This window comes from Tachysurus vachellii, chromosome 14, assembly GCF_030014155.1.
Source record: "Tachysurus vachellii isolate PV-2020 chromosome 14, HZAU_Pvac_v1, whole genome shotgun sequence".
Classification (NCBI taxonomy): Eukaryota; Metazoa; Chordata; class Actinopteri; order Siluriformes; family Bagridae; genus Tachysurus; species Tachysurus vachellii.
In genome coordinates, this window is record NC_083473.1 from 1,621,773 (window position 1) to 1,636,433 (window position 14,661).

At 37.3% G+C, this 14,661-nt stretch overlaps 1 protein-coding gene across 2 annotated transcripts; it reads right to left on the reverse strand.

Annotated features, from left to right (window-relative positions):
• Nucleotides 1-6,234: 6,234 nt before the first annotated feature.
• Nucleotides 6,235-14,230, reverse strand: LOC132857179 (uncharacterized). Of its 2 annotated transcripts, XM_060887179.1 has the most exons (5): nucleotides 14,159-14,230; nucleotides 12,706-13,044; nucleotides 11,128-11,268; nucleotides 7,866-7,927; nucleotides 6,235-6,568 (listed from the first exon to the last, which is right to left on the reverse strand). In XM_060887179.1, the coding sequence occupies exons 1-5, from the start codon at nucleotides 14,190-14,192 to the stop codon at nucleotides 6,458-6,460; spliced, it is 687 nt and encodes a 228-aa protein (XP_060743162.1). In that variant the 5' UTR covers nucleotides 14,193-14,230; the 3' UTR covers nucleotides 6,235-6,457. The 2 variants fall into 2 exon arrangements, with proteins under 2 accessions (XP_060743162.1, XP_060743163.1); XM_060887180.1 differs by lacking the exon at nucleotides 11,128-11,268.
• Nucleotides 14,231-14,661: the final 431 nt, after the last annotated feature.

The following is a 14,661-nucleotide window of genomic DNA, read 5'->3' on the forward strand; positions in this document are numbered from 1 at the left end:
AAAAATAATTATAATAATAAACATAAAAATAATTTATTAAAGACATTTATTTATTAAGAAACTAAAAGAAACCAGGATGTGTATATGATCTACATTTTCAACAGAAGAACAACTGTGAGGAGATGTAGAGGGTTTTTATTTGATGGCCAGATTAATGTGGCACAGGAACAGTGACATGTGGATTTTTGTCCTGTGAACTTTGTCTAATTTTGACTATATATTTTATTCTATTTAGTTCACCTGTGTAAAGGTATGAAATGTTGGAGGCATTCATTTGGTCTCTGTTGTTTTTGTCTTCTTGCATTTGAGCAGATGACGGTTTCCTGACTCAGATACACTCCATTAATTTACTACTTGTCTTCAGTTCATTCAAAACATCCCACACAGGAAGCTCTCAGCTATTCCAAAGAAAGTAATATCTCAGTGTTTAAGGTGTTGGGAGTTTGAATCCCACGACCAGGAAGCTGTTCTTTAGCCTCAATTAAGTTAATACCATTGTCTGGATTATGTTTGACATTTAATTTGCTGATGTGTGGAATATTTATTTTAAACACAATAAAAAAAATTACATTCACACACTGTGTGATTGTGTGTTAGAAGAAAACGACAACATCTTCAGAACCTGTCCAGCAGGTCGTGAGAGTTTAACATGCACCAGCTTGTTCAAAACTGTACTGGATAAAATTTCTCCATTTTTGAGGTACAAACTATGTTCTATTTCTCTATTTCATTCTATTTTTCACTAATATTAATCTGACTGTTTAACTGTGTGATTATCACAGAAATTAGTTTTTATGTGTTTTTTCAGACTCATCATTCACTGACACATAAAAGACTAGAAGCTGTTTATCAGGCTGGATAAAAATCTACACATGAAAGAGTTTTTAGGTTAGAACCTTCTTTGTTAAATTAGGCTTCCCTGGTGGTCTAGGATCTGGGTTCTTGTGTTTGCACTACTGTGGTCTGGGTTCAACTCCTTTGCACTGACCCAATGCGACCCAGTCACTGGGGTTTGAGTCTCGGTTCTGCTTCAAAGCCTGTATAGAATAGGGGGGTATTAAGAACTGCACTGGGTGTAAAACCTGTGTATGATGAGTATAAATAGATGCATTTACACCACAGATCATTAGGACATGGTTGTCCAGTTGTGGACACAGAGATTCAGAGTCCAGTACAGTTTGCTGGATTTTCTGTGCAAAGTTAATTGCTAGGCTTAGTTAGGTGTTAAAACAGAGAAATCACAAAACTGTGCTCTACCCATGAGACTGTGAGAAAGCAATGATACACATATATTTTGAACTCTTTTTCAGTGCTATTTAATTACATAGTCATGTTTATCCTGTTCTGATTTGTCTAATCTCCACCCTGTCCTGCTATTGGATGTCACCCTAATGTGTCTCGATTAATATCTCTTATGTGTTTTGTAATTAATCACCTTATTTAAGCCCCCTGTGTTTTACCTCGTCTTTGTCTTGCAACTTATTTTTTACTGCTGTGTGTGTTTGTTCTGCCATAGCCATGATCTAGCGTTTGTTTTTGCTTTCTTTTGGTGTCACAGTTGAACGATATGCTGAAAACAGAATATCGTTCAACTGTGACACCAAAAGAAAACAAACCCTAAAACAGAACCTCTTTAATTGGTCCAGTCCGTAAACCAATAAAGAGGTTCTGTTTTATGGTTTGTTTGTTTTTTAATAGCCCTCTTTAATAATTGTCCCTAATAGAGCCACCTATGTTCTAATCTAGTAAATTGTTTAATTAGTACTTTACCACTCAAAACTGTCTCAAGACTCCAAAATGTCAAATTCTCTTCCAGAAAAGTTCAAAACAATCACTTTTGTTTTAAATAGTTTGTCATTTAAACTTCTAATCTAAAGAAAGTAATTGTTGTGGGTTATAGCTGGTCGTTCAGGTGTTGGTTAAAGATCTTGGTTCAGTCCACATCTGAAAACAGGAAAGGACGTCACTATGCTCACAAAATCATGGAAATTTCCCAACCAAATCTAAACAATCTTCTATTCACTGTCTTCAGTAAGGTGTGTTCATTGGACGGAGCGATTCAGTCGCTGCTTTGTTTATAAGATAAAAGAGCAGTTCTATACACAGTGACTCTTCATGTGAAATTAACAAACTCACTTTATTGAATCATTCATTTATTACAGCTTTGATAGCAGCCTTATTTATTGCTCCTTTAAAACGTATCACATTAAACAGATTATTGCCTGTTTTAGAAAATAACCAGCTTTTCTTCCAGAACCTGAGGCCTTTATTCTAGCTGGAACTTTCACAAATACCCCCATATAAAATGCAGCAATTCTGCCATCTACTGGTATAAACCACAGGGTTATTCTTACCTCAATACAACAATATAAAAAAACATGATATACAAAATTTAAATTTGTTTGTTCATTTTAAATCTGCTAGTGTTTTTTACTTTGTATATTTTTCAGATCATTCTTTGTCTACTTTATAACCAGTGAGGGGCAAAAGAATGATATTGCCCTTTTTGGTGGTATACCAACATTACCCTTGATCCTGTGGCTCTCGATACACCACAAACGCTTGCCGTACTTGTTACAGATACTGTCGTGATGTGGGACAAAGGCGAGTGAGGATCCAAATGCAGTATTTTAGACTTTACTAAACCAAAACAAGAAACAGGCAATACACACAAGCAGACAAACCAGAACAGAATACAGAGCAGACAGGAGACCGGAACATCCACAACATACAAGCACAAGGCTAAACAAAGTGCAATAACGACCAACAACAGGGAAGTGAACAAACAGGGTATAAATAACAGACAAGAACCAATCACAGAGCAGAACTAATTAGAGACAAAGACAACACACCTGAAGGAGAGAAGGAGTACAATTAATGTCCATGGAAACCAAAGAGTGGGCGGAGCAAACAATTAACCACAGGAAAAGACAGCAGACAGAAACAGGACAGAAACACAGACAGACTCATTACACCAGTGAGATTTGCACCAACAATTTGTCCTCTCTTGAACTCTGACGTGTCTCCCATTATGATGTATAAGTATGCAGTGGATCCTGGGACCCTGTTCCTGGTTCAGTGGTTGTGCTTCATACCGTGAACAGCCCACAACACACACCACAAGACCTGCTGTTGTGGAGATTCTCTGACTCAGACACCTTGTCAAAGACACTCAGAACCTTAAGCTTGACCTTTTTCTGCTTCCAACATCAACTTCGAGAACTGACTTCACTGTAATGAGCTAATCGTCATTCACTTCACTTATCAGTGATTTTAATACCACTTAGCTACTGTACTGTATACTGATCTTCTGTTACTTGTCTTTTAACATTTATATTTATCCATATAATTATACAGTTAAATACTGTATGTATGTCTATTTAAATCATTAATAATAATAATTAAGTCAATTTTATATATATATATATAGTTTGCTACCTTCCTGTTATGATCATGACATTTTGATAAAGAAGATGAAATTTCTTTACTTTCTCTCACAAGCTGGTGGAAATAATTACATACGGTGTTAAATATGATCTTTAAAAATGTCATCAAGATAAAATATATTTTTAACTATTATATAGAAGTAATTCATCTCTTCTGGAAAATCAGGTGCATTTCACACACATGACCTCATGAGACTGAAGAATTATGGGGGTTTGGGGAAATCACCGGTACAAACAAGACCTATGAACATGTTTACAACAGAAACTTTGATGTGTCTAAATGTCCCTGTGTTTATTCACGTGACGTCTGTGTAAAGCAGAAACAGGACGTATCGCAGACGGCAGATTTCTGTGTATGTAAACCACAACTAAGGCATCATTACATTATATGATCCGTGTGTCAGGTCTTAATTAATGATAATAATGATGATGTGATGATTATTGATGTGTCAAATTTATGTATTTTCAAAAATAAAAACAATAACATAATTTCACATGAATTTGTGTTTTGTAATTAAATCTTCCTAAATAATTCAATGTCTAGAAATGTTCAGCAGTAGTGAATCAGGTCGGTCAGATGACCAGTACAAGCACAAGCGCACATCTACAGCATGGCTAGTTACAGCCTAATTAGTCAATAGTAATAATAATATAATAATAATAATATAGTCATAATATGATGGGGATATATGATTGTAATAAATAAATATATGAGCACTGGAGTGTTTTGTGTACAGTCTTTATTAGAGTCCAGCTGTTGTTATGTAAACCACAGTGAAAGACCAAAACTGAAATGTGAAGTTTTATATTTAGATTTTATATCATTTTATAAGTTTATCATCAGTTTTTATCATCAAATTTTTAGTTTTTTTGAGAAAAACTGTAACAAATCATACTTTTTACAGTCATTTCACCTTTTAATTTGCACCTTTTTAAAAAGGTCTTTAAAAGGTCCTACACACCAGTGTACACTTTACACTCCACCTTTACACTCCACCCTTTACACTCCACCCTTTACACTCCACCTTTTACACTCCAGTGTAGTCAGGACAGGGGGTCACGGTGGCTTAGTGGTTAGCACGTTCGCCTCACACCTCCAAGGTTGGGGGTTCGATTCCCACCTCTGCCTTGTGTGTGTGGAGTTTGCATGTTCTCCCCGTGCCTCGGGGGTTTTCTCCGGGTACTCCGGTTTCCTCCCCGGTCCAAAGACATGCATGGTAGGTTGATTGGCATCTCTGGAAAAGTGTCCATAGTGTGTGAGTGCGTGAGTGAATGAGGGTGTGTGTGTGTGTGCCCTGTGATGGGTTGGCACTCCGTCCAGGGTGTATCCTGCCTTGATGCCCAATGACGCCTGAGATAGGCACAGGCTCCCCGTGACCCGAGGTAGTTCGGATAAGCGGTAGAAGATGAGTGAGTGAGTGAGTGAGTGAGTGAGTGAGTGAGTGAGTGAGTGAATGAGTGAGTGAGTGAGTGAGTGTAGTCAGGACAACTGTATACAGTGGACGTAAACCAGAGCTAATGAAATGTTAGTAAACCCTGTTGAATGACGGTTAGAAGGATGTGAACAGGACAGTTGGCAAACTCTTCCCAAAAAGACTGAGTGCTGTAGGTGAGTATTGTATGTTATCGTTCACATGTATGTGAAAAAAGTTCTGATATGATGATTATTTATTTATTTGTTTATTTATTACATCCTAGAATCCAAAATTAAAAGGAGTGTGTAAAAAGATTTCATCTACTGTAGCTCAATAGGTCAGTTTATTAATACAGTACAGCAACCCTCTAGTTTTAATGTTCTGACCTTTCTCTTAGGAATAAGGATGGAATTATATGAGATGTAATATGAAAAGTCCAGCACAGGTAAAGATACAACCAGCAGGTCCACTGAAAAAGCCAATGAACAAAACACATGCTAATAATATGGGGGATTTTTTTTAAAGAGAAATATGTTTCTGTCTCGTACAAATTAATACCAGTCTCTCTTTATGTCTGTCTGTCTGTCTGTTTGTCTGTCTGTCTGTCTGTCTGTCTGTCTGTCTGTCTCTCTCTCTCTCTCTCTCTCTCTCTCTCTCTCTCTCTCTCTCTCTCTCTCTTGTATTTGGGTAGTTTATAGATGAGAGTAAAATTTGGACCATGTCCCAGTGTGACTGCTATTCATGTTTCTTTAGAGCTTACAGTGATGTTGATAATTGTTACGCATATTAGTATTACACTTATTGCTATAGATGTATATTTTGCATAGATGGTGTTTACCCGTCATGTGGGGAGTTAGGTGGGAGTTAGGTGGTAGTGGGGAGTTAGGTGGGAGTAGGTGGTAGTGGGGAGTTAGGTGGGAGTAGGTGGTAGTGGGGAGTTAGGTGGGAGTAGGTGGTACACCAACTGAGAAAGAATGAGATTAATGTGACAATATGGAATGAGTTGGTAGTAAATTTTCTTAGTAACAGGTCTGATTTTAGTGTCTAAGAGGAGGATAGAAAGATTTTATTCTGCAGAGCACTGGGTTACAGCCGACATGGGGTTTAATGTTTAAGGATATATTAGAGGGAATAAATTTATTATAACTTTTTGTTTTAAATATTGGTACTGAGAGAATAAAAGCTTTATAAAATAAAGACCTGCTGTATGAGACATGCTCTGACCCAGACATCTTGTCATCACAGTTTGGCCCTTTTCAGACATCACCTCGAGACCCGACTGCTCACTGTAACAAACACCCTTTTATTGAAACTGTTTTATTTAACTGATTTTTATTTAGCTTTTAAGGACAAAAACAATTAAGTGAGGGATTTTTATCAGAAGCAAGCAAGGTTAAAATTACAGGGAGACATACTGTACAGTTCATACATGTAACTTCAGGACATAAATTAAATGGCTTTTTACAATGTGTTGATCCATATTAATGAGAATATAAATAATATAAATAACAATATTATGGAGTTTACATTGTTAACCATGTTAGGATTCAACACCTTTTCAGATGAATACAGATCTATATTCAGGTTTATGTCACATCAGGCTGGTAGATGTCTGATTCCTGCGTATATCACGTCGCCCAAATCTGACGTGTTCTTTTCAGCAGGTTCTCTTTGGTGTATAAAAGTGTCATAGCGCAGATTCATTTCCTACAAAAAATAAGAGAAAACAATTGGGTGCATGTTAGATGTTAAAGCTCTCTCTTCAGTGGTGTTATGTGGTCCAATCTGTTTCCTGACGTCTTATTTGTGTGTTTGAGCCGATCACATTTTGGATGTCACAGTCAGTAAACTGCAGTTAATGCACTTTATAGTATAGTATATGTCAAGAAAGAAAACCCCAAACAATCAGAATGGCCCTAGTTACTTAGACAATAGAGAGGTTTCAATATAACATTGTTACCAAAACTTAAGCTTCATTCTGATATCAGAAACTACTTTAGCTACGGATATGAGTCATATTTTTAGAACATTATCTCATTTAAATGAAATGCTTGTGACATCTCACTGAGTTCAACATTTATCCCACAGTGTAGAAATTTCTAACACACACGTACATGACACATTCAGAGTCATGATTTATGCTCCATATTTGCGGAGCTCTACCAATATTATGACACTGACTTTAAACTGTGATGATCATCATCTTTTGAATTTCATACCAGATATTTGTTAGAGTTACTTTTTAATTGCATCTAGACAATTGACCCAGTTCATCACTGTCTATCTCTTCTGATTAGGATTTGTCCTTTCTTAAGTTCAGGCTAAACATTACATTATGCAAAGTTCTTTATATATCGTCGCTGTCGGGCGGAAACCTCGTATGTCCAAATTTGGTCAATTTCATATTTTTTCACATATCGATGCTATTGGTCAGTCCCCACGTGGGTCTGTTATTTTTACAAGTTATTAACCAATCTAAAGTCTTGAAAATAGCTTGAGCACAAATCTCATAACTCCATTGGACACTTCAACTGTCCACCTCTTCCTCACTCCGTGGGAGAGCTTCACGGCATATTTCTCCTCAAGAAGAGTCGCAACGAATCAACACGTCTTCTGAGGTAAATGTCTTCAAAACACTGGGCTCAAAGAAAAAAAATCTTGACCCCCGCTAGTTCTGGTGCTCGTCTGAGGACAGGAATTTAGCGCAAGACAATCCACTGCAACGCGGACTAAACCCTGTGCACTGCAGATAAGGTACGGCGTTTTTTTAATTTCCTGAAAAATAGCGTTTTTGGAGATACGAGGATTCCGTCTGACAGCGACGATATGCTGATAATTCTGAATAAATTTGTCTATGTGTCTCTCCCTGGATCTAGAATGAGAGCATGCAGAGGCCTGTTCTATAGCTTATCTCTATGACCAAAAAAGAAGTTAACAAATGATGAATCAGTTTCACATTCAGGTTTTTCCCTCTCTGTGTGTTATTGTTAAATGTCTTCAGTACCTTTTCAGCTGAATAATTGGTGTTGGTGTCACTGCAGCATGTGAGTGATGATCGTGACTTTCCTGAAAAACAAACACAATTCATTCTAACAATCTAATCTGCTGTCATTAAAAACATCTGTTTGTGTTATAGGAAGTCACATCAGACGTTGGAACAGAAAACCAGACAGATGTTACGCAATAAAAAATTGTGCTAATAATAAAACTGACGACAGTGCGGCTTTTGTTTAAATGTAACCTGAGTCAAATTTACCTCAGGTAATGAGACTGACTTGAGATATTTTAAAGTGTGTGCATTATAGGAAGAACACTCACACACACACACACACACACACACACACACACACACACACACACAAAGTGTTGTATATTTCTGTAAATGCAATAATTGTGGCCTTTATTCTGTGCAGTCAGAACTGGCAGCAGAAACCAAAGAAGTTGTTGGTCTTAAACAGGACACACAGCAGCTGGAACACTGAAACTAGCGAACACTTCAGGATGTGATGTATGTGGTAGAACATCATGAGAAGACCATGAAGATACAGGAGCATATAAAACTGAAGCAAAGTAATCATGTGAGTATCATGAGGATAAACACCAGTTACAGGAGACTGAGACAAGACACATGACCATGAAAACACACAACATGAACACACAGCACAGATTTGGGGAATTTATCACAGATACATAAAGTCATGTGGAAAAATTAGGACATTCCATTAAATATTCAGTTCTTTATTAAGAAATGTTAAAGTGTCTATTTCTGATCTATATTTTATTTGTATCTGTTGATGAAAGTGATGTAATTGCATGTAATCATAAAAAAAACTTTGTTTGCACTTTTTAAACAAAAGAAATCAACAAAAATTTGATCTGATGAAAAAGTTTGTACACCCTGTGCCCTGATTTGGCTGAAATATCCTTAATGAGACGTTTCTTTAGACATCTACCAGTTTCTGACATCGACTGGAAGAAAGTTCCTCAATGCAGAACTCTTTCAGATGTGTGATGTTTGAGGGGTTTCTTACATCCACAGTCTGTTTCAGATCACCACACAGGATCTCAATGGGATTTAGATCTGGGCTTTGACTTGGTCACTCCAGAATTCTCTGTTTTTTACTGTTCAGCGAGTCCTTGGTGGATTTACTGGGACGTTTTTGTCATGTTTCAATGTCCAGTTCTGCTTAAGCTTCAGTTTTTTGACAGATGGTCTCACATGTTCCTCAAGCACCTTCTGATACAATGTAGAATTCATAGTGGATCCAATGATGATGATCTGACCAGATCACTTTCACCTCCATGTTTCACAGTTGGTATGAGGTTCTTTTGCTGAAATGCTGTATTTGGTTTACACCAAACATTCCCTCTGTTATGGTGTCCAAATAATTCAGTTTTAATTAATTAAATAACTCAGTTTCAGACTCATCTGTCCCAAGAACATTATTCCAGACGTCTTGTCCTTTGTCTCTGTTCTTTCACAAACTTCAGTCTTGTCCTCATGATTTTCTTAGGCAGTAAAGGTTTCCTCCTTCACACCTCCCATGATCATTAAAAGTTGACTAACTGATTGTAGATTCATGCACTTTGACATCAGCTGTATCAGGAGCTTGCTGAAGGTCCCGTGATGATATTTTAGGGTTTTTGGAGACTTCTTTAGGGGGGCACGGTGGCTTAGTGGTTAGCACGTTTGCCTCACACCTCCAGGGTTGGGGGTTCGATTCCCGCCTCCGCCTTGTGTGTGTGGAGTTTGCATGTTCTCCTCGTGCCTCGGGGGTTTCCTCCGGGTACTCCGGTTTCCTCCACCGGTCCAAAGACATGCATGGTAGGTTGATTGGCATCTCTGGAAAATTGTCCGTATTGTGTGATTGTGTGATTGTGTGAGTGAATGAGAGTGTGTGTGTGTGTGTGTGTGTGTGTGTGTGTGTGTGTGTGTGTGTGTGTGTGTGTGTGTGTGTGAGTGAATGAGAGTGTGTGTGTGCCCTGTGATGGGTTGGCACTCCGTCCAGGGTGTATCCTGCCTTGATGCCCGATGACGCCTGAGATAGGCACAGGCTCCCCGTGACCCGAGGTAGTTCGGATAAGTGGTAGAAGATGAGTGAGTGAGTGAGTGAGTGAGTGAGTGAGTGAGTGTAGTCAGGACAACTGTATACAGTGGACGTAAACCAGAGCTAATGAAATGTTAGTAAACCCTGTTGAATGACGGTTAGAAGGATGTGAACAGGACAGTTGGCAAACTCTTCCCAAAAAGACTGAGTGCTGTAGGTGAGTATTGTTTGTTATTGTTCACATGTATGTGAACCCGTGATGTGTGCTCCCCGTGACCCGAGGTAGTTCGGATAAGCGGCAGAAAATGAGTGAGTGAGTGAGTGTGTGAGTGAGACTTCTTTAATCATCTTGCAGTCTGCTCTTGTGTTGTATTTGTCTGAACATCCTGACCTGCTGATGTTTGGAGTTGTTTTAAATGTTCTCCACTTGTAAATGATTTCCGATTTACAATTTATTTTGAGATCTTTTTATATCCCTGACCAGACGCATAAACGTCAACAGTCTTCTTTCTGAAGGCCTCAGAGAGCTCTTTGGATCTCACCATGTTGAAACCTCTGACTTTAACAATTAAGAGCAAACCAAACTAAATATCTGAGGATTAAATAAGACAAAATGCTCTGTAACAACGTTCTTATAATTTACACCTGATGTGATACAGCTGTAGATCATTTTATTCAGTATAATTGTAGGTGTGTCCTTTCTTTCTGTCCACAAAAAATTGGATTTTTTTTTTAGATCATTTAAAAAAGACTTTTCATTTCTTTGTTTAATTTGTTTACTTATTTTACTCGAATCTCTCAATATTGTTAAAGTGAAGATAAAATGTCCATATGTTTAAAACTATTTAAAAAAACAGACAGGCTTTCATGGGGTGTCCTAATTTTTTCACATGACTGTACATTCAAGTTTAGAAAAGTACAAAAAGTGTCACCATGTAAAGGGGATTTCCAGCTCCAATGAAACTGAAACTTGTGAATGTCCTGTTTACATGATGCTATCGTGACGTGATGTCACCCATGTGCTTGTAACACACTGTTAATCTACACTATAGATTATTATTATTATTATTATTATTATTATTATTATTATTATAGTGGACCTAACTAAAGTTTACACAAGTCACTGCTTTTCCTATATAAACTGTATTGTGGTTGTGGGGAATCACCTATGTGTTCATTCTGACTTGCATTAATGTAGATCTGTACACAAGCTCTTACCTTGCACTCGGGAACTGAACACACAAATGCAGATGATGTTAATTAGGAAGGAGATGAAGCACACACACGTTAGGATTATATTTAGAATTTTGCAATGATCCATATATGCAGATGAGGAAACACTTTCATTGTGTGCTTTGTCTGAAAGAGAGACAAAGAGAGTGAATCGTGAGTGCACACTAGATGGTAAAGAATATATAAAACATCTCTATTTGTCCTTTTGTAATCTGTTGCTTTTTGTTTGTGTTGGAAGCTGCAATATAACAACTCAATGTGTTAGCAGAAGTTTATATTACAATGACTTGTGTCTGATAAATGTGTTTAACCTTGGGGTCAACAGACACGTGATATCACCTGACAGATTTGTACTGTCTGTTTAATCTAGTTCTATATACTTAAATAAAATAATTAAATTAATTACTTTTTGTAAGATTCCATTTAACACTGGATTACAGCTGTATCATGTCCATTCAAATAAATTTGAAATTTATTCTAAACAGTACAAGCCATGTTTCATGCTGTACGTTACTGTAGCATTGCTGTAGCAATACATTCAGAAATCCAGTCATGAATATTTATAACATATACAGAATTGTGCATGTTACATTTGTTTATTAAAACACTGATGGAAAGTTCAGAAATAAACAGAAATAATAAAATCAAATGCCCTCCATGAGCCTGTGAACCAGTATTTAGCAGTCAGTTACATACTCGGACTTTAATAAGCTGTAGTGTGATGCACAAGTCCGGTCCTCTTGCAGTGAATGCAAAGTATCTGCAGTTCTTACAATGTAGATTAAAATTACTCAGCTTTTAAAATGACTAACCACTGAGGACGACTGAAACTGCAGTATCGAGAATTTTAAAGTGTGTGGGCATCAGATATGCTCTGTTTAACCTTTACTGTTTGTGTTACACTGTGTTACACCACCAGCAGGCAGCAGAGGGCAACAGTGAGACCATCTCTGAGAACTGGCTGATTCTCCAGGCTGATTAATTTGGATTGCTGACACCTGGCAGGTGGGATATTTAAGCCCTATGACACTGCTCTCTGTTGTACCTTTGTAGAGAGGTGACCGGTATGGTATGGTATGGTATGGTATGGTATGGTATGGTATGGTATGGTATGGTATGGTATGGTATGGTATGGTATGGTATGGTATGGTATGGTATGGAGCGGTATGGAGCGGAGCTGAAAAAGAAATGAGTCTGAAATGGAAGGCACAGGAAGAAATTTGAAGAATGACAGGCTAAGAAAGAATTAACAAAAATATAAGGGAACGTTTCTTTACGGGTGTTAAATTATCTATTTATAGCAAGCTAGTTAGATATAAAAGTGAAAACCACACTTCCTTCTCTGGTGATTTCCAAGTCTCAGAAGCACATTCTCTCATGTCTCCTGTGTGTGGTAAAGGACACACACTTCACAGAAATCTACTTTTTTGTTTGTGTACATATTTCACTTTACACCTGAGTCCATAATTAACCGTCCTGTTTTCACATGCACTTCAGGTTGGGTTTCATCTGTATCTTCCAGCACAATCTCAAACTAAATGCTGAATAATAAAATAAACCCACCTGTAAATTTCAGTATGATTTGTTTCCCAAGTTGAACACGTGACTTGTTTTGAGCTCCACAGTAATAAGATCCCAAATTTGTCTCTTTAACTCCAGTAATCACTAAACTGCTGTTTCCAGTTACATCAAAATGACCGTCATCGACAGTGTAGCTAAGAGAGAAGTGGTTGTCCAGTCTCCCTCTCTTCGCACTTATGACCTGTTTCAGCTCCACAGATGTAACTTGATACCAAATTATGTCAGAATAATTAGTGATGCTGCAGGACAGTGTGACGTTTGCTCCAGGATGAACAGATACAATGTCTGCTGAAGTCATCTGAAGACTCAAGGTGAAGATACCTGAAAGAACAACACTGTGTTTAGAGAGCAGGTTCTTCATCTCTTTCCCAAACAACATTTAACACCTCAGTCTATTGTACTGAATAGAAAACTAGTTTCTTACTATATGATCAAACCATCAGGAAGCTGATCAATAAAGGGCAGGATCACAACACGGAGGAAGCAAAAGGATCTAAACTATAGAGACTACAGAGTCTTTTCTTTCTGGAGCATCTGGCATTACTGATCAAGGAGCCTGCATTAAGTTACACATGATGTTTTGCTTGCAGGATTCAGCTAGATAAGTGTTTAGCAAACCTGAACTGCTGTTCATCCCCAGGTCATGACCTTGCTATATCCTTGCACAATGATCTGATCTCCCCTTCAGCCACAGCTCACAACCTTGGGGTAACCATGGACAATCAACTGTCCTTTTCCTCTCATGTTGCTAATGTGACTCGCTCATTTGGCTAAGATAAGATTAGCTAAGATGTATGAAAAGATAAACCTCTAAGCTTAGGATAAGGAGTAAGCTATTTATTATAACTTTTATGTTACATCCAGCTTAATTTGTATGAATTCTCTAATAATATGCAAACATATTTTACTTGTTTGTTTGAAGAAGTGCTTCAGATTAATATTTCAGATTTTGTTTTTTTCTTACAGCACCATAAGCACCTGACTGAGCACTGAGATGGTGAATTTACTGACCGGCAGCTCTGACTGTAGTGAAGCTTCATATCACAAGTCTACATTAATGTGCTTGTTCTAAAACATTATCATTTCTATTGTAATCACTCATTCACATGCATGTGTATAACAAACGCTATATAAACTCATTGATATGGTGAAGTTTGTTTAAAATATATGGAGGGATTCCCCAGTCAACACTTTGTATCAGACAGAAGTAAAGCTGCACTTGAATTTTCTCTATCTATCTATCTATCTATCTATCTATGCTGTAACAAGTGACAAGAGGAACAAACATTTCTTTTAACACTTGTTATTTAAGTACATCACACTACATCAAAAATAACTGTTACTAGATAACATTTACAGTAGCATCACACAGCAGTAAAGTATAATAAAGTGAATTTTTTGGTTAACATTTAACACAGAAGACTTGTGTACTTACCAGCTGCAAGCTGTATAAACAGCAGCCTGGCCATTCTCTCTGACAGTGTAGAAAAGGTTAAAGCTGCTGCTGATGCTGATGCTGCTGCTGCTGCTGCAATGGCAGGGTTTCAGCTTTAAATAACCACGAACCCACACATCCTGCCATTTCACACAAATGCTGTCAGTTTTTTTTCTGCATGGTAATTCTTGTAATCAGCCTTGATTATTGTATTAACTGACCCCACTTATTTACCTGGCTGTTTTGTCCTCAGTCTTGAGCAAAGATCTTTATAAAGCAATGAAAATTAAAAAAATAAGTCAGAGGCTCACAAACTGCTGATTTACCTACAAAACTGTGCAAAGTTTACCTGAGACCATTGATGAAGGTGGATGAAGAGTACTAAAGGAATTATTTTAATACAAGATATTTAAAAGTTTTTATTACTTTTTTCCATTAATGAAGAAAAATTGCAGGATTATTTTATTTATTTTTTATATATTGTATAGTACTTTTAACATTAG